At 28.9% G+C, this 27,694-nt stretch overlaps 1 protein-coding gene across 1 annotated transcript; it reads right to left on the bottom strand.

Annotated features, from left to right (window-relative positions):
- Positions 1-21,666: 21,666 nt before the first annotated feature.
- LOC132725228 (uncharacterized) lies at positions 21,667-24,969 on the bottom strand. Its single transcript, XM_060710322.1, has 4 exons — positions 24,606-24,969; positions 23,939-24,162; positions 22,865-23,024; positions 21,667-22,072 (listed from the first exon to the last, which is right to left on the bottom strand). The coding sequence occupies exons 1-4, from the start codon at positions 24,772-24,774 to the stop codon at positions 21,927-21,929; spliced, it is 699 nt and encodes a 232-aa protein (XP_060566305.1). The 5' UTR covers positions 24,775-24,969; the 3' UTR covers positions 21,667-21,926.
- Positions 24,970-27,694: the final 2,725 nt, after the last annotated feature.

Below are 27,694 nucleotides of genomic sequence, written 5' to 3'. Positions count from 1 at the left end.
AATGAAAACTGACGAATAGTGTAGACTTCATATACAGAAATCAGAAAGTGTCGGTCCTGAAAGCGGTCATATACATGTTAATGAAGTACATAAATGCATATGTTCTTGTGGTGCTTTTGCAATAGTTTTATCTTCATAAATGAAATTGATAATATACATGTAAGAGGGATGCTCGATATGTTAGTGAAATTTTAACAGAAAAACTAATTTTAATTTAACAATTAAATAAATAATTTGCAAACTTATAATTAAAATTATTGTAGTAGTTTATATTTAACGTTGATTGGTGTAAGGTAATAATTGACAAATAAACGGATATTTAAACAAATGTACAAAAAGTATTACAATATATACTCATTTTTATCTTTTGAGGGTTTTAACTGTTTTAGAAGTGGCTTTCTGTTATTCACGGCCAATTGAATTACAGGTCCCATGGTACCAGTAATTTAATTAAAATAAAAGTACACATTTATTTTTCAAAATTACAACAATTTAAAAAAGATATTGTTCAAGATTTAACAAACAAGATATTCATTCCCGTTTGAATGTTTCTATTGTAAAATGTAAAGCTTTTCTATTCTAACTTTGAATACATGAATAACGACTTGCATTAATAAGTCAAATTTAATAGAATGAGGAATGGATTTACATATCTTAATTGATCCACTTTCTCCCAATTAAGCATTGCTTCTGTAACAAAAATATTATTTTCTTTATTATCTGTTTGAATAATTCGATCATTTGTTCAACACAGTCTAAAAGTGGAACATTACATTATCATTAAAGATTAAAAAAAAAAACATGTTTCACATCTAATTTGGTGTAATTTAAATAAAGTTACATGTATTCGCTTTAACTTTCTGGAAAAGAAACCAACGTTGTATCCTATATAGCAAACGCCAGGCATTTAAAAGACTTTTTATAAATTGAACGTTACATGTAAATACCGATGTATATTTATAGCAATTTCCTTTGGTCACGTATCTATAGTTCACGCAAATTGAATGTTTTGTGACAGAATGAAAACTAATTTTGACTTTCACCTGTTCACTCACTATATACCATTGGATGGTTCTAACATATCATCATACTCATTAAATCAAGACATTTTTTTCCGAGCGCTACTTGTTGTTATTTCTGTTTTGTCAATTAAGTTGGGTAACAAAATGTTGTACAGATTCGTCATGGTATAGTTCATTCCTAAGACTATACGGGTAATTTTATGTCACTATAATAAATTGTACACTTGTTACTTCAAAGACAGTGATTTCTTTTCATACAACATTGTTTTATATTTAACCTTTATGATTAATTTTAATATTATACCTCACGTGATTTGTGTATTACAAAGCTTCATGTGACGTCAGATGGTAACAATCAGTAATGTCATAAGGGCAACATCGTGTTTCGGCCAGCTGACATTAGCAAATCTCTCTCAAGCACATGCCGAGTGACGGATCATTAGATATCTTTCTTGAATGGTCTATTGGTACATTCTGAATGATTCTTATGGTTTTGTTGGTCATTTGAATAATTGATTATGTTGTCATAGTAAATTATTAAAATGAATACAATTATGGCAAAATCTCAAGTTATTTTTACTTTTACCTGTTTACTAACCATTTACACTTGGATGAGTATAATGTCACTTTAACTTAGATGTACCATTATGCAATGCTTATCATTGAGTTATTTTTTTTAATGTATTGAAATACATGAAATCCTTACTTAATATGTCTAATTTGAATGAAAGAATGAATAACCCATGTATGGGAAGGTTCTCTATTACAGGTCGAGTAAAGTTGGTACTTTCTTTATAAAAAATAATGACGATAAACATTCATATTGTGACCATTAGAATGAGTAACATATTATCTTTGCGTGATGTCAAAACATGATTATTTTATAAAATTACAAAGAGACTGTGTAGCATTTATCAATATGTTCTAATATAAAATTTGAACAAAATTTATCTTTACGTAATATCCCTTTAAATTTTAAAAAAAGGGACGGGCCCTACTCAATCTCCCTTTCAGTTTGATTTTTAAAATACAGAACAATAAATTTTCAAATGGGAAAAATCTTGATTTGTTTATTGGGAAAAACCACCTTTAAACCCAAAAAAATTTTGCTATTGTTAAAACACGAATTTATTCGTTTTCAATTTTTTAAAAGGGGTTTACCCTCATTCCTTTTAAAGGGCCTTTTTAAATTTTTTCAGATTTTTTAGAAAGAATTTTTAATGTAATTTTTTAAGGGAAAGGGCCCACTATAGTTTAAACAACAGAAATAATTGCAAAAAAAAAAAAATTTTAAAAGAAAAATTTACGAAAACAACAAAAGACTTTTACCCTGCAATGTCTTTTGATTTCACGAATCAAAACTACTTATTTTGGGAAAAAAATTTCTGCAATTGAATTGACAATTTAAATGAATTTATTTCATATTTCAGTATTTAATACTAAATCACCACTCTTTAGATGCATTAAAAGTAACCATAAAGTTTTTTTGTTAAACAGTTTTGTAGTTTAAAATGATAATCAATAAAAAAAAACTTATTGACTAGCAAAGGAGGCTTATATTCCTTACATTTATCAAACCATATAAAAGTAGCCCTCTAACCGTTTTTTTTATTTCATCTGTATGTATATTTTAAACATTTTTTTTATTTATCTAGAGCTTGCATATTAATTAGCTGACAAGGAAAGCTATGCGTTCTTTAGAAACAACGATATATTAGTATATTTCGAATATACTGTTTTATCAAAATCAATATCAATAAAAACTCAAAAGTTCAATATTTAAACCTAAAATTAGGCTTTCTACGGTTATTTAACACCATTTAGACTTTAAAAAGAAATATACAAGTATTTTAATAGCAGTATCGGTTGTCATAAGTCTAAAAACTAGGTTATTTATAAAAAAAAATAAGACTTGATTGAGCCTGAAATTATATTTATAATTTATATAATATATATTTCATTTATATTTATATTTTAATTGTATATTTTACTTTACGCTTACAGGAAATTTTTGTTCAAACGCATGTTTCAAAGTATGACAGAATACCTGATTAAAACAGCTACTTGATATACTGTCTCTCTGAAATAAATGTTAATGTTTTTTAGTATTTACAAATATGAAAAGTTATACTTTTAGGTGGCTATTGATTAAAGAATTATAGTTTTATTAAACCGAAGAACAAAATAGTATGAAACTAAACTACTCACATTCAAAAATTTGTTGCTCTTGATTTTTTTTTGGGGGGGGGGGGTATCAAATTATTAGTTACATTTGATTATTGGAATATAAAATATAAAATTTTAATAACTCATGATGAATAAGCAGTTACGCTGATATTTAAAGACATTTTATGTGAAAGTTCATTCATGAAGTTGAAGTCGTGAATTCGTGAAGTTGAAATCGTGAATTCATGAAGTTGAAATCATGAATTCACGTCGTTGAATACGTGAAGTTGAAATGTTAATTCATGAAGTTGAAATCTTGAATTCGTGAAGTTGAAACCGTGAATTCATGAATTTGAAATCGTGAATTCATGAAGTTGAAATCGTGAGTTCGTGAAGTTGAAATCGTGAATTCATGAAGTTGAAATCGTGAATTCGTGAAGTTAAAGTCGTGAATTCATGAAGCTGAATCGTGAATTCGTGAATTCCGTATTCCGGTCTTTCGAAGCTTTTGTCTCACAAGGGAGGTGTCAATTACAATTATTGGAAAGTAAGATCTAATCAGGTATTTTTAGCATAATGGTGTGTAATTCCCTTAGGATATATAGCTTATAAATTATACATTTTAAGAAGCTCCTTCTAACTTTGCAAATAAAACACTTTAGAACGACAACATACGTTTTTCTTTGACAGAACGAAGCTGACAGAACATTTTCATAGTGAAAAGCGATTTTAAAATATGAGGGGAAAACATTTATCCTGTAAGAAATATTCACAATCAGTGATGGGATGATTTAATTTAGTTATTTATTGCAATTTAAGCCTTTCATTAAAAGTCAGGTAATTATAAGTAACTATTACAGATAATTTACTTGTAATTACCTGTAAATGTAATTTCACTTGGCTATATAACCACATGTTATATATTTTACTAGCTAGTTCTGACGGAATAGTCAAGATGCATTGCATGTTTCTCCAAACAGATTTCTAAATATGAGTTGAAAATGATCCAAAAAAGGGAATGCTTACTTTTCAAAACAATTAAAGTAAAATTTACATATGCCAAATAATGATATTGCACTCACTTCAATATATATTGAACGCTAATAAAAACAAACCATTTGGTAGGTTCCCGCTGGCAGATATGTACAATATGTAGTTGTGTTAATATTTTTAAATAGCCAATTCAAAAAGTCATGTCGAGCGTATACACACAATCTCAATAGAATTAAGAAAGCACATACTAAGAACAAAATTGTAATTGTTTAACTCTCACCTCGTTTTGATTTATGGTAAGCAATTACTTAGAAAGGGAAAGTTGAGTATTCAGGAGCGACAGTTTTAAATCATGGTCAAGCTAAAACACATCTCAATCGCGAAAATTCGTGAATGGACCACTATCATCATACAGATTACTGGCCAACATTTGCTAATCTATACGACTTCTCAAAAGCTTTTTGAACATATAAATGCATTCTCCGGCGCATTAAACTTTTTAAATTGTATCGTTACTTTGATATAATTGATATATCAACAATAGTTACATACGTTTTCCGTTTTATGTTTGGCAGTTCCTAATTGAAGGCTTGACTACATGCTCACTTTTGTGTGATATTTTTAAATATTTTACCAAATAATTATAACTTCAACAACATTTATTAAGCATTAAGCACCTGAAAGGTGTATATAGCCATCATTTTCAAACATATACTGATGTTAACTTGAAATGAAGCTATACAAAATACAAATCATACACACTAGTCAGAGAAATTTACCCGGCTGCATCCACCTTTAATTTCTTAGATTATTCGTTAAGTGTATAAATTTGGCAACTTGTTTACTGGACACTTTGGGGTTATGACATAATCTTTTTAAATTTAAGAATACTTTGCCAATGACAATAGAATCTTTTAAAGTATCATAATTAAGTAATAACAATGGACCAGGTCTTTCTTATCCGTATAATTATTTTTATTGCCATATTCTCTGTATATGTATGCTTTAATCGAAATAGTTTTTTCTGCAAAATTTGGTATTGATCATCGCAATAAAGGCTAGAAAATTGTAAATTATTATCAAATGAATTACATGTTTATTTATATGAAAAAAGGTGATTCGGTTTTAACTGCAAATGGAAAAGGTATACATAAGTACATCAAGAGTATTATTCTGGACAATGTTTTCGGAAAGTGATGCCTTCATTAGTCTCATAAATGGCTACATGCGTAGAGTACTTTAGTCGTCTAGTCATCATAAATGTCATAAATGTCACGAAATATGTCAATATAAGTGAAAACATGACTTGTAATAATAATGTGATAGTGACGTTAACAGACAGGAAATGACGTATGAGCTTTAATCCATTGTGAAATAGATAATTGTAACTGTTTGTCAGACAATACACTACGTTTCTGATAGCTATTGAATATGGTTATTTTCCTTTTCAAGTTGTGCAACTTTTGTGCTTTTATTCACAATGAGTGGTTAGTAAAATTTTTGTTTATTTTTCAAGACTGTTTGCCAATGATATGAAACAAAAATTGTGAAAAAGTCGATATTATGTATATGAAGACAACTTCAAAAAAGTGTATAAGTCGTAATTATACATCTCATGATGTATTGAGCATATTATGTCAAATAATTTTATTGTTAAGATAACATTAGTGTGTATATATAACATATTTGTTAATAGATGACATTAAATATTGTAAAAAGTAAAAATACGATTCGTTGAACATATTATTATAAATGATGGCATTCTAAAAGCAATAATTTTTCTGTTGATTGATACCTTATATATGACATCGGCCATTTGCTTAAGTAAATCATCAATTAAACCTTCACTACAGTCCTTTTATTAACCATAATGTAGACAAGTCCTGTCAGAAAAAAATCAAGTGGTTTATCATGAGGATAATAGATAGTCAATCAATGATGAAATATCTTTAGCAATGCTTAAAATATAAAACGATACACTAGCTTATTGGTCTACGTATGCATCAATATCTTACAAATAGTTCAAATAATGAAGTTACGAGGATTCAGGATTAAATGGAAGTTTTAAGCGTATCTGTTACAGATGTTACAAATGTTACAACACAAGGTCTAGAATTGGCCCAAAATCGGAATAAGTTGAGTACAAGATTATAATATAGTTTTAAAGTAATGCTACTTTCTTGACATGAAAATAGAATTTTATGAAGTTGTCAAACAGATTTGTTACAAATGTAACATATGTTACACCACAGTACCTAGAATTGGCCAAAAATCGAAATTACTAAAACTACTTCATGTTGTAAATCTGTAACATAGTTATTGTAATGTTTCTTAGTTGCTTAAGTTTAGATAATCTCTTATTGAAATGGTAATTAAAAATAAGTATGTTACAAATGTTAAAAATGTTATATGTGTTACAATGGTCAAATATCATACTGGTTTGCAGCATAGCAGTTTCACGAATGTTCCTCAAAATAAAAGGATTCTGAATGAAATAAAAATGAGATTTTATAGCAGACGACTAGTCATGATATGTCGTGATACACAGATGTAACGAAGTTGTAACATAGTTGTTAAATCATCGTTATTTAGTAATTCGGAATGTAGTTAAATTGTCAAGCATATTTGCCTCAAATGTAACAGGTGTTAGATTTGTTACACCACAATACCTAGAACTGGTCGACAATAGCAATTACTAAAATTACATAGTGCTACAAGGCTGTTACATAGTCGTTACAGTCATGTTACTTAAACTTAGATAATTCGGAACGAAATTACATTAAAGTCATACCTGATTCAAATGTTACAGATGTAACATGTGTTACACCACAATATCTTAATCTAGAATTAGTCAAAACTCAAAGTAATTAAATATATTTACTTCTGCAAGGCTGTTGCACGATCGTTACACTATTGTTACTAAAAGTACGAGAATTCGGAATGAAATGGAAATTCAAGGTATACTTGCCACAAATGTTACAGATGTTACATGTGATACACCACAATACCTTGAATTGGTCAAAACTCAAAATAACTGAAATTGATTTATTCTGTGAAGCTGTAACATAATCGTAACAGTAAGGTTACTGAAGTAACGAGAATATTGAATGAAATGGAAACTAAATGTATATTTGTGACAAATGTATCAGATGTTACATGTGTTGATAATTACCAAAATACTTGTTTGCTGAAATTCAATTTTTTGATAGTTAATCCCCGCACGTTAACGAATATTTAGGTTTAATTATTATTACCCGCTCTTAACTCACGAATGTATATTTCAATGTTACTATATTTTGTTACAAAATTTTGAATACTTAAATGCAGAGAAAAATACTGAATTTTGAAAATAGAAAAACAAAACACTTCATATGGCAATGGCGATAATCCATTTCTTTAGTGTCACAACAGATATAAAATAATTTAGTTTATATAAATCATGTGCATTATTTAAGTACAATAATTATTCTTAACTGCGGATTTTTCAACCAGGCCGTTCTGTTCTAACGGAAACTTCAATAGCATAAATCAGCTTATAAAATCTAATCAGCTTTTTTTCTTCTAAAAACACAAAAGTTTATAACTCCCAGCTGACAGTTAACTGATAAATGCTAGCAACAGTGGGTCTTAAATGCTCAGCAAACAAATCCCAAAATTCATTTTTTGTTCCTAATCTGACTAAAATATTGATATAATTAATAAACATGTTTAACATTGATTATCACGAAACGTTCAGTTACTATACAACTAAAGTTTTATATTGTCAATAGTGGTGATCTTTTAGAATGATTTAGCTAATTAGCTTAAAACCAGTGAGTTAACCTACTATAAAAACAATGTTCCTTTTGCAATTTGCAATACGTATCATGTATGTATAACCGTTTGCCATTTAACAATGTGGTTGCTGGACAGCTAAAACCTTTTTACGGGCGTCTTTTAATTGAAACCAAACTAAAATAAAATTAGTAAAGATAACTCTATACTATGCGTTTTAATTGTACCATTGGAAAGTCAGGGAATGTTAGCTTTCTAAGGATTTATTCTACTTTTATTCTTTATTCTTTTTTATTCAGGATATTGAAAACCGTTCTCAATACCATTGTTGTTACGTATCTTGTACTTTTGGTTTCTTTATTATCATTTTTATTGATTATTTAATATTGTACCTTACCATTGTATTGCCACCTTAAAACAGTCTGCTAACTGATCCATGAAGCATTACTTTAATTATTTCTGCATTTTGATTTATTGACATATTGCTATTTAACTGTTTATTCCTGAAGAAGCATATCATTCCCAAGGGTTTCATAGCGTTTTTGTTCTTTTATTATTTACATTTCTCGGAAATAATTTTAACAAGAAATAAACAATATTTATGGTCCAAAGGAGGTCCAATTACAAGCAAACGAAAAACAATAACAGCATCTTAATCAGGATAATTTGCATCAAAATAGTTCCCTTTGGTAATGATTTTGTTTATTATTAGCTTATGTATAATCGTGCAAACACATCATTATTCCCCAATTCTTCATCAGTTAATATTTGGTGCTGATGAATTTTGCATTATGCTTTTTCTTATTCTTCCTGGCCAAATCAAGTCTTATTATTGGTGTTCTTTAGAGATTCCGTTCTTTTCATTTTTCAATTTCATATGTTCTTTTGCATGATATTGCTTACAAAGGACACATTAAACGAAAGTATTTCGAATTGAATATATTGATATCACATACATTTGGATTTAAAAAATTGTATTATACAGCACTCTTTCAGATTCGTGTGTATTTTCATGCTAAAGAAATTTTTGCTAGCGTGAAACACATTTTACAAATAATTATATTTAATTTCCTAGATTAAACAGAGTATGTACTTGTGGCCGTTCATTCTTTACAGGTGTTTTAGTTGTTAATAATATATCAATTCGCATATATTTTGCATTATTTACTTTTTTGATATTTTTGTTGGTCAGTTGGTCGGTCCGTCTAGCGCCGATGCTGTCATGTGTATTGTGAATGCTTTCCTTATTTCTTTGACAATTATTCTTTGTTTGTTACAATAACTATCAATTTTATGTTTGTGTTAGAGAGTTTTAACTACGCAAATATATATATATAAAGTCTTCTTTATTTTCAAATATATCATATTTTGTGATAAAAATATGTAACAGGTTTAAACAATACCTTTCTTTCTTTACAATCGTCTAATCATAAGTATACTTAATGAATAAACATTGCGTGCCTTATTTCCAATTCAACCGTGTTTACCGACCATTAATGTCCTACATTTTAATATTGTTTGTGAAAAGCAACCGATCAAATCTATGGGAACATCTGATTGTTATTATATATCTATATTTTATCTTTTTTAGTATTTGCCCGATATAACTTATTACTTTCTAGATAAAACTAATTCTCATGGGGTTATTTCCTTGCAATTGTTATAGTAATTAGAGCAATTCCAGACTTCCAATGTATTGTTTCAGACTTAAAGAATTATGGATTTCTTCTTGTGCAAATAAACGATTTGTAGTATTTGTCAGGAATTTTAATGTTATAATTAAACAAATCTCACACGGATTGATAATAGTTTTATTTGCCGATTTTCAAAACGTTAAGGTTTCTGGTTAATATAACTGTTCATTTAACTATTCCCATCTGAGATTTTAAAAACCAGTGTAACAATATATACGGCCTTTTATTAACAGTTATTCTTTCCCTCCAACCAATTGAATCAAAGATAATGTTATTCTCTTGTCCCCAAGGCCATGTTCAAATTGATAAAACGCGAGGTCCTAGTTTTTATTAGAACCTGTTTTGTCTTAGAATGTAAGTTAAGAGATTTAAACAACAGTTTTGAGAAATAAATTAAAGCGATAGAAATAACATCAAAACAAATCTTGAGATGACAGGAAAGTATCAGTTATTCTTTGTTTAGCAAATAGAAGCAACTGATTCATTTATGATAGCATTAATATGAACTTTTGAGTGTTTTCAAGTAATTCTAAAATTAATGCTAACATGAACTTTTATAGATAATAATTGATTTTACATGAAGGAATTTCCCTTTGTTATTATCGTCCATTAAAAAACGAATTATTATTTCATCTGGTGGTGAAAAAGGGTTCTTTAACATTTAAGTAACTAAGCAATATTTATAAATTATGAATGTGTTTACTTCTTGCTTAATAAGAGCCTTAAAACGTATGTGATCATAGAAGAAATGACTAAGGATGTATTTAAATTAACATTCTCATAGATGAAGTCTGTTGTCTATATCGCTATAGGCTTTTTGCTTACTGCATTGTCTGCGTTAGTTATAAACAGTGACGATACACATGCAATGCAATAATAATTACAGTCAAATTAAAATGTACGTATGTAAACATGTTTGAGGGACTATCAAATGTGTGTGCATGGTGCAAAAGCCGGTTATCTGGTTTTATTGATATGGTCTGTTTCTACACAGGGGACACTTCAATAACAATTGTTAGAATGTAATATATTATCAGAATTATACTTGTACGACGAAAATGGTTTATTATTCCCATTAAACTATTAGATTGTAAATAACGTTTTAAAAATCCTGTAAACGTATGAACTGCATTTGGCAAACATATTCCAAAGCACTAGAAAAAGAGACACAGCTATTCATTGTATAGAATTAAATAGCATATATAAATAAATATCTTTAAAAAAAACATAAGAAAGGCGCTGATGACATCTAATTTTTGTTATTGATTTTTTTCTTTTAAATTTGGAGGGCATTACCCGTTGCCTTTAGCAAGTTTTTGGAATGAGTCGTAATTTGCATATCAAACAGAGCATGTGAGAAACACAAACAGTTCGGTAAACAGCTAAATGGGCTTATCCAGGAATAAAAGATAAGTCAACAATAATTATTACAGAGTTAACTTGCAACAATCTATTTTTTGTTCCGCCGGGGTAATCGATAAATTATCGAAGATTTTATACTTTCGGGCACTGGGTACCGGCAGCGATACTCACAATATAGAAAATTGATACACTCTCTGGTTGCATAAGATATAATAAAAACAGATCTCCACAACAACTGCTTGCACTAGGTGAGTTCTACTACCCGTAATCTGAATTTCATAGTGCGAATTCACCGTATATTGAAACTGTTATATGTCACTTAATAGTGAAATGCATGGTTCTTTCCCTTTGGTTTGGAATTATCAACATCGATGACTTTTATTTTATTGTTTCTATGCATATTGTTTCACAAATTCATCCTAGTTTATTTCAAAAATAATTTTGAGCGATAGCGTATTTGTTTCTCCTTTAAGCTCTTCGTAGATTTCTGACCAAATCAGAAACGGCGCTTTCACTTGTTCATATAAGATTACGTAAGACTGTTTTCAACACAGCAAACTACCGATTTTAATCGTTGGACAAAATATTTTGGGGAATTAAATCTTTTACTTTTCAGTCATCTAAGTAAATTACTGTTTAAAAGGCGATTATAATATCTCTGTTACACAGTCTATAATTTAAAGGCTATATTTTTGCATTCAGTTTGGCGAGTATTATCACTTTAATAAAACAAAAGAGAAAATATTAAATCTGTTCATGATCGATCAACATCATTTAAATTGACTTCAATACAGCACTTATAATCGCTAATATGCCATATAGCCACAATTCCGATGACTTACCTTGCAATTGCGTTCCGAGCAGGATGGTGCATCTATGAGGATATTATTTACACATTTTTTTAAGTTTGTCTGGCAAATTTTGCTTACTTAATGCAACATGTAAAACACTTTGTTTCAAAGAAATTATTTCCTATAATTTTTCTTTGATCATTAGTAAATTGACTTGTCATATACATGTAATTATTGCACAATCATGTAATTGTAATAAATATGTTTTGTAATGTTATAAAAAGATGTACAACATAGGTCTTTCCGAATTTGATAAAATAAACATGTTTTTAATGTGCACATCTACATCGATTTCTATAAAATACAACTTCTGACAGCTTCGTCAGAAAATTGATGTTTGACTCATTGGTTAATAAATCGTGTTGAAATGAACCTTTATTCTAATCATCTTACTCATGTTATTTACTTGTTGTTACTCAGTAGGCTTATTAAGATATTGTCCGGTGCGAAATGACAAGTAAAATGTCATTGTGCCATTTTATCCGCAAAAAAAAACAAATACAGAAACAAACAAACAAACAAACAAACAAATAAATAGCTTTTCCCTTCATTCTTCCTTTATCCGTCAAAATGTATATTCGGGACAATAACCTTCTTCAATAGATTTTACAAAAAAAATAAAATAAAACACATTATTATCCAAATGTAATTTCAGTAGTGATTGCAAAATATCTAGTACATTAAATCTATCAGTTTCATTCTAACGGAAAATCAAATGATTCTTATTCAATTGTTCAATTTAACTTCAAAATATTTGCTTGTTAGTTCGGTTTAAGCTATTAAAATAATTTATAGTTTCAAATTCATTGATAAAATGAATGTATTTGTTTTTCTTTTTCAAAATTGCACGCTAAATGCTCGTTCTGTCAAATATTTCTCTGAAAGTATTTATTCTAATTTGGAGCTTGTTTTCTTAACAGATAATTGTACAATTATAATTTTGTTTACAGAGAGACTTTGTACAATGCATGACAAAGCATTTCCTAAAACTATTCTTACATGGACATCTTCACTGTATTATTTAATATGTAGATTAATAAGCTTTTATGTAAATATGAAATTAATTATTATTGTGTGAGTTGTGTTCTTTATCATTTTTTAAACTTGGACCATTGCTATATCTCTTTTAACCGTAAAGCAACTACAACAACAAATACAACAAACAAACAATTAAACAAACAAACCAACCAACAAACTTGTCCAAATATGTTTGATAGAAAAGTGTAGATTGTGTTTCCTTTTTAGCGAATGAACGATAAAGTTGCTACATAAAATTGAAGCATGATATTTTATAATGAAACGTTTATCTTCATTTACCTACAATACTCATGTGTGTAATACCAATCCTATGCAAGTATCATATACTCTTGTCTTGCATAATGTAGACACCCTACTTGACCGAGTTTCAAAGAGAAATTATGTGACATCAAAGAAGAGAATTCCTTGCAAGAAAATTAGAACACGTTCTATTTTTCTACACGTTTTTAGCTGTCAAGACACTGATTACACCTGTTTGACACAAAATATGTGCCCCGATGGTGTTTTAGTGGTTTTTTTTTTATCATTTTCTGCCTTTTTTGTTACTGATTCAGTGTTCATAACCTGTAAATTTTAGTAAATGTTTACAATGTCTTGGTCGATACACTGATACACAGAGCAAAAAATATGTTTTTGCAAAAGTATAATCAATAGTAATTAAAATGATCTTGTTCATTTAGTGAATACCTTTAAAATTTATCAAATAAAGAATTTGGATCAATTTATAAGCTCAAAATATATTTTTTTCGCACATTTTCATTTATTTTGAAAGAATTTACACATTTCATTTACTTCATTATTTTTTGCTTATTGTATCATTTTCCGCTTTTTTTATTTACGCTTCTACAGAAACATGATAGTATTGCGAAGAAAAATATAAATCCTGAGCAATCTTAATAAGACATTTCAGTAAAAATTGTGCTTGATTATAATTATGTTGAAAGGGCCATTTATTTAGCCTATCTAAATGTGACATATAAGAAACTTGACTAGGTATAGACACGGCCTTAGGCCGCGTCTACACTCATTCCAGTCTTGAATGCAAGTATAATATTTGCTTGTCTTCATTATGTAGACACCCTACTTGAATGACTTTTAAAGAGAAATTATGTGACATCTATGAAGATAATTCATTGCGAGAAAACTAGAACACGTTCATGTTTACATGTCAATGTTTGTGGTTAAATGTATTGTTATTAAATTAAAATGTCATAGTAGGGATCTATCAATTGCATCATTTTCCTGTTTTTTTATTCACACATTATATAGAAACAGGAGAGTCTTTCTATAGACAAAGGTATAAATGTTGGGCGATCATTATGAGACATTTAAGTAAAAAATGTGCTTGATTATATGTTGCAAGGGCCATTTAATTAGATTATCTAAATGTGACATGTAAGAAACTTGACTATGTTTAGACGAGGCCTTACATGACGAAAACATGTTACAACTCTTTAGATAATCGACCATACAATTTTTAACGACACCTAACTGTTTCTTGAATTTTATGAAGACAGTTTTAATACTCTATACTCTTTAAGAATACAAATGTAAAGGTTTTACTGGTATACTTTTATTTCTTTTTCTAGTCTACAGTATGTTGATATAATATATTTGATATACAAAATTAAAGAAAACGTTAATCCTTTGATATTTGTACTTTTAGTGTTGATATCCAAATTTTATCATTCACATTTCTCCGTTTTATAGCAGATTGAGTTCTTATTATGTAATTAGACTATCACGCGTCCCCTGAAGTATGCATATAAACATCGTTTGTGTAATTACACCATCAATATGAAGGATAAAAGCAACTTTAATCATCTTCACTATTCCGCATCCAGGCTTTAGGAAAACGGAAATTGATTAGTTTTTTTTAATTTTCAAATTGATCGGTTTCATAATCTAACACTGTCTGATCTCAAGTAGTATATGCATTATGTTAACACTTGTATCACACTAATGAAACCATATAAGATACTTTGTTATTATATGACGATGTATAATTTTATATATTTATACAGTAATCAAAACATACCATAAACTCGTCTATATAGATTTCTTGAAATTTTCCATTTAATTATTTATAACTTATATCAAATATGCACGTCTTCACAATTATAAGTTATTAAATGTTTTAAAAAACAAATGAGGAAAATAGATAAAGCGTTTAAGAAGTTATGTATTAAGTATTCATAGTCAGAGTAACATCTTGACTGTATTATTCATGCAAAGATTGATCGAAATGTTCTTTTTATCACCTGGACAATTACTAAATAATATTCCCCATTGCTGTGTCCGATACTAGAATTTAGTGCCTTATCTATACACTTTAACTAACACAAAATACATTAACATTATAATTACGATTGTAATTATCGCCTATCAAATCATTGGAGAACAACATCGGTGGACTACAAGTAACTCTCACATTTTACATGACATTGTTTATACAGTTGCATAACCGAACGCTGCTCAAATGCACTTAACTATCCAATGGGATTATCATGTTACAAATTTGAATCCATAGTACCATGTTAACTTTTGAAAGTTTAACTTAATACATTTGCTCTCAATTTTTACCTTAGAGATATTCTGGTTTCACAGTCAATCATTTGATAAAATAATTAATTTGCTGAAATACGTATCAGAGGATGACTTCTTATTATAGTAAAAAGTAATATAAGGTGCTATTATTTGATAGATGTTAAAGCAATATTCTTCCAGCTAGCACTGCGGAACTTCAATGGTTCTACTCAGGCGCCTCAAATAATGAACAGAGGGGCACCTGAAGTCTTCCGCCACAAGTGAAGCTGGAAAGTCGCCATACGACCTGTACTGTGCTGGTGCGAGGTAAAACGAAGCCAAAACTGGCAGGCAATATTTTCAAAAATGCGATCTTTACACTTTCATTTTCAGTTTTTATTATTGAATTTTCATCTTAAGTTATTTTAACTTACATTATAGAAATATTATATGAAACAACGTATTTTTGCACTGTAAGATGATCCAAAAACCAGGATTTTTATATAAGAATAAATATCTGTTCCAACTCGGCAATTATAAATGATTTTATTTTAACACGTCTGCTTGTATGTCTTGTAAATGATCTTACCGGAGAGTAATACATCTCTTCTTGTCATAACTTGACTCTTTATTCTTGCAGCAACGATAAAATTCATAGCTTTACTTATTTTAAACAGAATATATGATATAAAAGACATACCATATGTTATGTTTAGTGAAAAGTATTGTGTAATTGTATATTTCTTAAATATTTCTGTAATTTATCACAATAAATACACAGAACATAATTAAGTTTTTTTTTATTTATACTAGCAAAAATTGACTTTTGTTTAAAAGCTTATCTCGTTTGCAAGATGCCAATTCAAGTGCAACAGTTTAAACAGTGAGAATACATGTAGTACCGTAAAAAAACAAATTCATGATTGATTATTTCTGTCTACAGCCAGCATTTACATTTCAACGAAACTACCACAAATGATCGTTACGCCCTGATAAATCACTTTAACTATTGTAATATTTTCTCTTTGATGTGTGTTTGAGTGCTGGTGTCTTAGAAATAATTATCATCCTTCATCCATTTTGCTTTTATTAAAGAAAAGTTAAGCCCAAACTAGAAAAAAAACAATATCAAAACGCCTATTGTATGAGTAACAATTGCTAATATTAGATTAGACAGGGATATTCATTGATGTAATAAGAGTGTGGCCATTTATATTTAAGCTATTCACTGCAATAGTACCGTTAAATATCCATATATCAACATCATTCTAGATATTTCACGAATGAACCAAACAGTATTCAAAAGATTGTTTTAAAAAGAAACAGTGTCAGCTTAAAATAACTCTCAGTCGTTTTTGATAAATGGTATTTGATGTCTTACTCTCATACCATATTTTCTTAAAAATGATATTCTTAAAAAAGTTGTACATGTGTTATAATTGTATTTCTTAAATAACATAGATTCTTAATGTTATTATAGAAAAAGTTGTTAACTAGTTTATCCAAGATCCTGGACGTTAGATCTCTCTAAAATTGCTATTAATATTACTGTACTATAGCTCAGATTAGGATTTTCTCAGGTTTAGTTATAATTCATCAAAAAATTATTAAAATAGTTTTGAAATATTTATAACGTTAACAAGCGCAAGCTTTATAATGGTTGTAATTTTATCATTTTGTTATATTTGCAAAATTTATTTTAAAATAATATTATAATTATCGTTCATACTGATTCATTATTACAAACATTGACTTTAGACCTTTAAAATAAAACGTGTGACAATTATTAGTTGAACTGATACGAAAATCAAAAGAAAAGTTTAAAGTCTTAAATAGATTAATTACGATTTTGGAGTATATTTTAATGCGTCATCAGTAATTAAAAACTGGTGCTCGCATTTTTGTAATTTCCCTTCATCGTTATGAAAAATGATCATCGTCATTAAAACGTTATTGAAATCCGACGCTAAATTGTGTTTATATATTTCAGCTAAAGATGTGAAATAATGTGCTATCAGAATATTGAACATTTAAATTTTTCGTTTCCAGACATGTGCTAACCTTTTCTTCTATCTATAACTGGATGGGAAACAAAATTTCACTTTTTGTGTATTAAATTTTTGAATATACATAATTATTTGCTCGCCGGAACTGACATCACAGAACATTTAGAAAAATGGGGGAAAATAGAAAAAAATTTATGACAGTCATTAAATTAAAATGATACTTGACTTGCGATGTGGCTATCTCTTGTTGACAGTAAAACATAACTGAAAAAATCTTGAGATGCTTTTGTTTTGTTTTTGTTTTAAGTTCAAAATATATAAAGCAAAGTCATATCAAAATGAAAAAAAAATGCCAAGACAATATTTTTACAAACAGACCAAAAGACGGAAAACGTTTCGTTTAAACAAGGGTAGAATAATTGGAGAAATTGACCATGCATGGAAACGGAGAGAAAATTGACAACGATAGATCAAAGGTCGGCATTTTGATTAATTAGTGGCCTAACAGATGACTTCTCTTTCTGTCAATATTTATTTATCATCCATCTTCGAAACCATTTTCTTATACATTGATGATAATAATAGTTTCACTTACAATTAAGTTTAATTCGTTGCTAGGACCTTTCTGGTTTTTTGCACTTATTTTAGTACAGAAAGGCGAAAAAAGCATAGAACTTCTTTTATTGGAATTTCTTTCTTATCTGCAAAGACAATTATTCATACGATGGTAGGTATAAGTGATTTTTGTGGTAACAAAGACGTTTGATGCTCCGAAGAAAGTATATCAGGCTTGGGGTTATTCAAAGTTCAACAATTCAAATACAATAGTGTTTACTCACTCAAAGTATCTAAAAATAATAAATTACCTGTTATTGAATTACCATTAACAACACAAACACCAATGGCCTGATTCATTTAATACTTGCCTATTAATTGTCTTTTCAACTATTTTCAAATATTCTTATACTGTGTCGTCGATAACATGATGCGTTAGATACATTTGAAATAGATAAAAAGCCAACCCAGCAAACATTTTATATCGGTCCAATATCAGCCCGATATCAGTTGTTATGTCGGCCCGATATCGATTTCTTATATCGGACAGATGTCGGATGTGCAACCCGGCTACAAGTCGGGCCGATATCGGCTGTATATCATTAGATCGATTTGAAGCCGGTGTCATACCGACATAAATTAACCTTTAATTTTTCTTCTAATAAAACATTTAACTTTGATTTTTTCATTCCAATAAACAAAAAAACACAATTGAGCTTAAATATAAGCTTTTTATTTTCATTTGGCAAATATACATGTATATCATAGAATCAATATTTTTTATTAACAAATGTATGTTAATTGTGTACAGCAGTTAACATCACAGTCAAAAGAAAATTTAACAAAGATTGGAAACAAGAGCTGTCACAGGAGACAGCCAAGCTCGACTAATAAAATACTGGACGCAGTAAGGAGGACAAAACTATGAAAGAAAAATCAATTATGTATAATTATGTATTAATTAAGTTATAGTAAAAAAATAACATTTGTTAAAATAAATTCCAAGATCAAGGGAAATAATTCCAGGAATAGTCACGCTAGAGTTATGAACCTTGTCACACAACATGTATGTAATGATAAGAAGTATATATTTGAAGTTTGAAGTAGATACCTTAAAAAGTAACAAAGTTACTTAAAGAAAATCCTAAGTTCAAAGAGAGATAAATCTGTAAAAATTACTTCAAGAGTTATGAACATTGTCACATAAAATATAATTGATTATAAGGAATAAGTATTTGAAGTTTGAGGTAGATACCTTTAAAACTAAAAAAGTTATAGTAAAAAATAACATTTTTCTAGTAAAAAAATCTAAGTTGATGGGGAGATAATTCTTGCAACATTAGTGCTAGAGTTATGAACCTTGTCACATAAGATGTGGATGATGATAAGGTACATTTATTTGAAGTATGAAGTTGATCCCTTTAGAAATAAATAAGTTACAGTAAAAAATAATATTTTTTAAAGAAAATTCTAAGTTCAAGGGGAGGTAAATCTGAAAATATTGGTGCTAAAGTTATGAACCTTGTCACATAAGATGGGGATGATGATAAGGTACATATATTTGAAGTATACGGTTGATCCCTTAAGAAATAAAGAAGTAACAGTAAAAAATAGTATTTTTTAAGGAAAATTCTAAGTTCAAGGGGAGATAAATCTGAAAATATTGGTGCTAGAGTTATGAACCTTGTCACATAAGATGGGGATGATGATAAGGTACATATATTTGAAGTATGAGGTTTATCCCTTTAGAAATAAAGAAGTAACAGTAAAAAATTGTATTTTTTAAGGAAAATTCTAAGTTCAAGGGGAGATAAATCTGAAAATATTGGTGCTAGAGTTATGAACCTTGTCACATAAGATGTGGTTGATGATAAGGAACATATATTTTAAGTTTAAAGTTGATGCCTTTAGAAATGACAAAGTTATAGTGAAAAATATTTTACTGCACCAAAACTTTAAGTTTAATCTGAAATCTGGACGCGGACGCCGGGGCGAGTAGGACAGCTCTCCATATACTTCGTATAGTCGAGCTAAAAATATATTTGTATTTTTAACAATCCATTTTTCATCGTTTTGTTATAAAATTTGAGAAGTATGTGAGAAAAAGTGCACAACACCCCCCCCCCCAAAAAAAAAAAAAAAAAAAACAATATTAGTCTTCAATCTATGTTATTTAATGTTGTAATAGTTTTTTTAGTGTTTAAGGAAGTCTAATTGTATCATTAATCTATTAAATAGACATTTAAGTCCATTTCTTAAATGAAATCAAAAATTTCCTTTAAAATTCACAGACATTATACTGGTAATAGAATAACACTCATATTAATTTTGTTAATATATAATTATTGAAAGTAAATAAGAAAATAAATTGTCATGGTTACTGAATCTTTATAATGAAGACATAAAATTTAAGAAATCAAAATTTTAAAGAATATAATAGATTCACTCTTGAGAAAGTTCCCCACTGATGACATTATATCATTTTATCATACTATAACTAATATTCAGATTCCCACATTAAATAATATTTTTTGACTTTTACATTAGATTGCATTAATTGGTAAACAACTCCTTATGGCCATCTTCAATTGTTATTTCTGTTGATAAATAATATATATATTGTACAAACATCACTGTTAATTCTTTTCTCATGCTTCCATTTCTAAACAAATATACATCTTCACTTTAAATAAAAGCATACCTGACTAAAAAAAGATATAAAAGACTAGTAATAATTCAATTTAGTTCTGCTTCCTTGGTAAAACATTATAAACAAACAAATTAAAAATGCCAATAATAAAACTTAATATGTTCAAAAGCTACGATTTAAATTCCATTTAAAAACTGAGAATGAATCTACAACATTGCATTTGTATGGGTGTTTTTTTCTCTCTATACTTCAGCTATTATGCAATAATAGAAAAAAATAAATGAAACATATCAGCAATTATGCAGAATTATTAAAGAAAATAAATGTAAGAATAAAACAATGTAAAGAACAATGCAAAAAAATAAAGACTAGACTTGACTATACATTTGGCAAGGCATGGTAATAAAATGGATTTATAATATTTTTACAAAGCATATAACAAAAAAACAACCTATAATAATGAATAAAAAACAATAATTGAATTATAGATTCACAAATCGCAGGATTTAGTATTATAATTGTAAAAATTATTTGATTATCATGAAGCTATGACCATAATCTCAATATTTGATATGTGCGATTGAAATACTGAATGAGTAAAAACAATAACAATATGTACATTTTATATAAATCTTACACTCCTTGAGATTTTGTTTCTATAACAAAGAAGGATTTTAACGGCGTAAACTTCCAATAAGCACTGATTATGGACTACACAAATATGCCGCTGTTTTTTGTTCTCCCTCAATAAAATAGTTTTCAAATTCTTTTTACGGCAAAAATAATAACGCACTTTTTCTGATGTTTTCAGTTCACTTTTTTTCTTCTTTTCATATGATGCTAAAGTAACATCTCACATTCACCGACCCAACAGATTGATATAAGTTTTATAAGACAAATTGACGCGAACTCGTAAGCACCATAAAAACGTCATCCCAAGTATGCAGCTTGTTCATACAAGTGCCAGAATGGCGTCACTTTAAACTGGTCAGGGGCTGAAGAATCATTAATCCAGCAACGATGTAAACACAATATATATAATCCTGCCTGACACACAAGCTTAAACTGATTTTAAATAGCCGATGAACAACACAGAAACTGATATTGTTTCTTAAATATATCTCAATAATGTTTAGTTTAACTATATCACTATTTATGTATGATTTATTCTTCTTAGGCTATATGTTCTTGAACTATTAGGCTAGAATGATACAAGTCCTTTACATTACTTCCAAATTAAAAGAGCCATCTTTTTTCTTTCAATATCGCTATAAATATATTTAAAAGTTCTATTCAGTGGGTGTTTCTTGGACACCTTCATTGGTTTTTTGTCTTCTTTTACGGCCCCCGTCTCTGTCACATGCACTTCGAAACCATTCTCTACAATCTAATTCGACTTCAGCTGCTGTACATTTTTTACATTTCATGACTGCTTCTGTAAGTATAATTAAAAAAGAAAATAAGATCTACCTACTTATTTGTTCTGGCAGAACTTTATAGACACATGTAGTGGTAGACTATATACAATGTATACTCCTTAAATTTTTGTGATATACTTAATTAAAATATTAACTTCTCCATACATTCAAGTGTTCTAAACTGAATATTATGCTTTTATCAATTAACACATCAAGTTAAGGTATACATCATAAAAAATATTAACTTTATCCAAAATTTATATAATATTCTAACACAACCTGCATTTTCCTCTATTAAACACAGAAGGACCTGAAGTGTGTTATTATGCAATAAAATCACTGTATTTAAACATGTGACGAAACCATTTACAGATATGTGACATTAGCATTTAAAAATGTGAGGCGCTGAAAATGAGTATGGAAACAAATCAGACGCAGTGTACCTTAATACTAGGTACGGCAGTATTTATCTGTTGTTGTTTTAATCGAAATAATATATCCAAAAAAGTGATTTCACTGCATTATGAAATCGCTATGATATTCGAATACAATCATTATATCAATCAGGCTACTCCCTCCTGATATAATTCCTCGCATTTGAACTCCAAACATTTAATTAAGCAATAAAATCACAGTTTGGGATATATTATTTTTTATGAAATATCCTTTTCTATGCAGAGGTGAGAACATAGTGATATATTTTCTTCTTTTTAATAAAATATCTAAGTCAAATATGCAGGTTTCTTACTGTCTGTAACAACTATGTGTTTGGTTATCCATAAAATTTTAAATGAAAATAAAATAATTACTTTGCACTGCCTTGGCCAGCTTCAGTTTCCCAAACGCTCTCTTCCCTTTCTTGCCAAACCAGTTGAACTGAAGTGCCAACTGATTTGACATGCAGTGTTTCATGACTCTTTTTGACATATCGCTTCTTGTGATACCTCCTTGCAGTGTCAGGTATGTGACCTGAAATATTTTTTGTTCTAAACACATTTCTAACGTTTCAAAAAGCATTTGACACATAATTCACAGGAGTGTAATAAGGCCATTTATTTCATGCTTTTCCAGTGTTTCACTGTGATAGATAATATTTTGATAAACCACTACTGAAATTTATAATATATCATTTTCACTGTAGCCGGACTATATCTGAATGCAGATGAAAAGAATATAACTAAATGGAATAACAGGCCCAAAAAATGCCGTCATACGTAAATGTTCTTTCTTTAAGAAAAGAAAGTCGATGTCATCATTTATCATGTTAAAAGTGTAACAAAATTGGAGGATTTAACAGGACTAATCCGATTATATTTCAAAATTGATGATGTGACATCTTGATGATGTGACATCATGATGTTATGACTTCATAAAGGAGAATGCGCGACGTCAGGCAGCAAATCAGTAAAAAATATTTAAAATCATGAAAAAAGCATGAAATAAAAAGAAAATTTATTTGTTTTACATTATAAGATTGAAATATATTTCATTCGTGAACAATAGGTATTTTATTTTCATTCGTTGCAATGCATGCCATGAAATTAATATTGCATCTGGTGTTTCCTCAGTGAAATATTTTTCAATTTTACATGCAAAACAAACAGATATTCTCTATATAAGAAATACTATATTACACTAGTTATAATATAATGTCTACATATTACACTAGAGTAATAATATAATGTCTTTTGTGTTACAAACAAAAGCACACTAATGACAGGCCAAAAACTTTTAAGAACAGTATGACGGACAGAAAACTAGTGTGCAAAATTTTAGTGACATAAAAAAAGTTTAGCAAAAACACTTGTTTTCAAAAACAATAATAAATTCATTTCGTGCAAAGATAAAATTAACATCTTTCTAACTAATGAAAATAAATTTACCAAGCCATTGAAACAACCAGGTTCTTGTAAACCTGTCTCAACCAACTCCAGTTCTTCAATGCTTGTAACTGGTAAATGAATATCATCAGGCAATTCAGTTGGTCCACCACCATCTTGACTTTCCAACTTTGACACGACACCAAATACCCGATGAACAGTGTCCAATATTTGTGTCTGTTGTCGAGACATTTTTTCTAATAGGGTAAAAATGCGGATATCTCGTGCTAAAATACAAAAATATTATTTAATGAGAAACATAACTTTCAATATAAGTAAGCAAAAAAAGTAAAAAAAAACAAAACACTGATGCTGTTTTAGTATGGATAATGGAGACCTTGCAACGCATATCTTTTCGAACTTGAATTTTCTCTGTCAAAATGTAACTTTTAATTATTTTGTTTCAACAAAATTTAATGGCAAAGTCTTGCTTAAACTTAAGAACAAATTATTTCTTATTTATGTCAACAAGTTGCTAAGGTCCTATAGGTTTAAAAGAAATTATTACCAACCCAATTTAACGTGATCGCGAAATTGTATGACTATAAAATCAAAGCCATCTTGTCCATATATTTTTTATTTATTTTTCAAAATTTCAATAGCACTCAACCAGTATATCAATTATGTTAATGATATTTTATCAAAAAGGTATTAGAAAATGCTAAATTACCCAGCGATTGTAAATATTCGAACTTTTGTCCCTTGTTGAGTTTTGCGCCAAATGTAAGCGTGCCCGGATGTACGGTGCGTAGGTAACTATTTACCATTGTGCAAATTACGATAAATATCCGTTCAATGGTTAAACGCGTTAAAATTCGGAAATTTTTTCCCGGTTTCATGGTCCTGTATGCTAAAAAACGTTACCATGATAAAACTTAAATCATGTCAAACGAATATAAATCGGACCGATGTCGGACCTATATCAGTGAAATATGTCAATATCGGATAGACATCGGTCCGATATATGGTAGCCGACACAGATATTCCATCATATAGCCGATATCGGCCCGATATAGGTATGTTTGCTGGGAATAAGCCTGGCAGTGTGAACCCTATGTCTCATTTGCAAATACGTGAACACAACTGTCTTAAACTTAATGAGGGCATTGCGCTTATTGTTCATCGGCGTTTAAATTGACTGCATCGGATAAAATGATACCACTTAATGTGCATGATTTATTAGTATTTTCTATAGCACTTTTAAGTAAAATATTGAAATAATCTCTTGCATGTCTTTCTGTCTTATGTGACTCAGCTAATGTATGCAAGAAATTCAAACTTCTTATCTAATCACTTATTTTGATGCATCAGAGCAGTATTAAAATGTCATTTTCATTTGAAAAGCATCTTACATCTAATGCTATCATTAAAGAATGTAACATGTATAATTTCTTTGAACAAGTTGTTATATAGACCTCTCAAAGTTGTATTTATAAATTAGATACTTAGTACATAAACAACCTTAGTCATAACACAAGGGGGTAATTGCTATGCAAATTCATGGCAATAAGATGTTGTTGATGCTTTTTATGATAATAGAAATTGGATCTCTTGTTGGCTGTTAATATTATTTATTATCTTTTTCATTGTTTCTGAGAACAATAAGCATCAAAGCTACAAGACAATTTAACCCCGGAGAATACTATAGGACAACCTGATAGTAATTGTGAATCAATGGTTTTCTTTTATTGTCATGTTCTTTTTTGTTTATGTGACAACATTGAGTATTGACTTTTATACCAGTTTATATATATCCTATATTTTGTCACATCGTATTATATTTCATTATAATAACCAATTATTGCATGAGGTGTATATCCAAGGCTATGGAATCGGCTTATGTGATATTCATCGAGGCCGATAAATCAGCGTCCGGACAGCACAATTAGGTTCATTTATAGATTATTTGAACAAAAAAGGAACGAAATTATTTTCAAAATAATAAATAAAATTATTATATTATAAGCTTTTAAACAATTTTTTGATGAAATGTTGTTATAAACATATTATTATCTATTGCTTTTTTTTCACTCAATTTCATTAAAAATAAGAAGAAACCAATAGTTACTTTTATTTAATATTACTACGACACCAGCTAATTGTGAAAACACATAGTTACGCTTCGTATATTTCACAACGTATCTAAGGTATCCATTTCTATATGGCTTACTCAATTTGTTATTGTCCAATTTGTTCTGTATCTCTGAAAAGTAGACAGTGTTGTAATTTTCTGCCTCAAGAATGGAGAAATGAACGCCTCTAATTATACTGACACACGATAATTCATATTACGTAAAATATGAGAGCTTAAATAGAAATGTCTTGCATGTTTCAAAATTAAATTCTCTAAGAATGTATTTAAAACAAATTGTCTTGAATAACAAGCTCAGCTAAAAGGATTCACTTGTAGGTCGAAGAAAACAGCACTGATAATATATAAATACCATGATATTTGATTTCATTTAGGTAATTGAGAGCAATTACCATAAAATGCATGAACTTTAATGCAACAAACACATTTTGAAAATAAAAATATCTTTATTTTGGAATTGATCACAGCAGGAAAAAAGAACATTCTGTTTGAGTGAACACAATATAAGTTTTGGACTGAGGCTTGAAATTTGCTTTGAAAGATAACATTTACCTGTCTTTGCATTAAATTCCATTTAATAATTACGATAGTGTTTTACTGATAAGCTGCATTTATTTCGTTACATGCACTATATGACTTGATAGGCATACAAACATTTAAATTTGTTTTATTTATAACCTCTTCAATAAGCAATATAACCGTAGTTTCAAACCTTAATCATAGCTTGGGTGATTTGAAATCTGTCTTGGCCTTTAAACAAAGCAATTTATATTTTTTTTTAAATGCAAAAACTTAGTAATACACAATTTCAAAATCATGGTAACATACATACTATACTGACAATTATACAAAATCACCTAACGCTATTTTATTTCTTAATGCAATGCGCACGCTTCGATTGTGTAGATTTTTAAAGGAAAATGTATTCATTGTATAAATGTCTCATAACGCATGAATATTAGAGAAACAAATCGCAACTTTATTTTAATATGAGCGTTAATTATGTATTTTATCGCTTTGGAAACATATATGAAATATTACAACAAATGCTAAGTACAGTCACGCAGAAACAATTACTATTTTGTATAACGTATTTACATAATCATAATGGTAGATAGTGCTGTGGTAACGTAAAAAGTAGCTAAATAAAGGTGTAAAGTATAGTGTATAGTGTTGTTTTGATAGTATATAGTTATCTCCAAACATCAGGCGTTGAAAACCGTATATCTTAATATATCTAAAGTTTCGTTTTTGTACTTTAGAAATTGTGCATTGATAAAGAACTTTTTTCAAAACTCGATCCATATAATGTTGTTTACATCTATATAAATATTAACAAATACTATAATGAAAAAAAATTGCCTTTTTATATATCTATATTTCATATTTGATTCCAAGTCAAAACACTATGATAACGGACCATTTATTGCATACAAGTTTGATAAATGAGAATAAAGATAACTACTATATATACTAGATGAACGGAGCATTGTCTGAAATTGCAAACGTCCATCTGAGCTTTACCTTCTGTACATAGGATTATAAAATCAGATACGGTGACATCTGGTCATTCATATTTTGATTTAATATCGAAATAAAAATGATATTTATATAAATCAACACCTACAATAACTATATATGTAATACTGAAATGAAACTGTTCTTTG

The sequence above is a fragment of the Ruditapes philippinarum genome, unplaced genomic scaffold (genome assembly GCF_026571515.1).
Source record: "Ruditapes philippinarum isolate M1 unplaced genomic scaffold, ASM2657151v2 ctg141_1_1_1_1, whole genome shotgun sequence".
Taxonomy (NCBI): domain Eukaryota; kingdom Metazoa; phylum Mollusca; class Bivalvia; order Venerida; family Veneridae; genus Ruditapes; species Ruditapes philippinarum.
The sequence above is the reverse complement of the archived record's forward strand: the minus strand, read 5'-3'. Positions and strand labels throughout refer to the sequence as shown.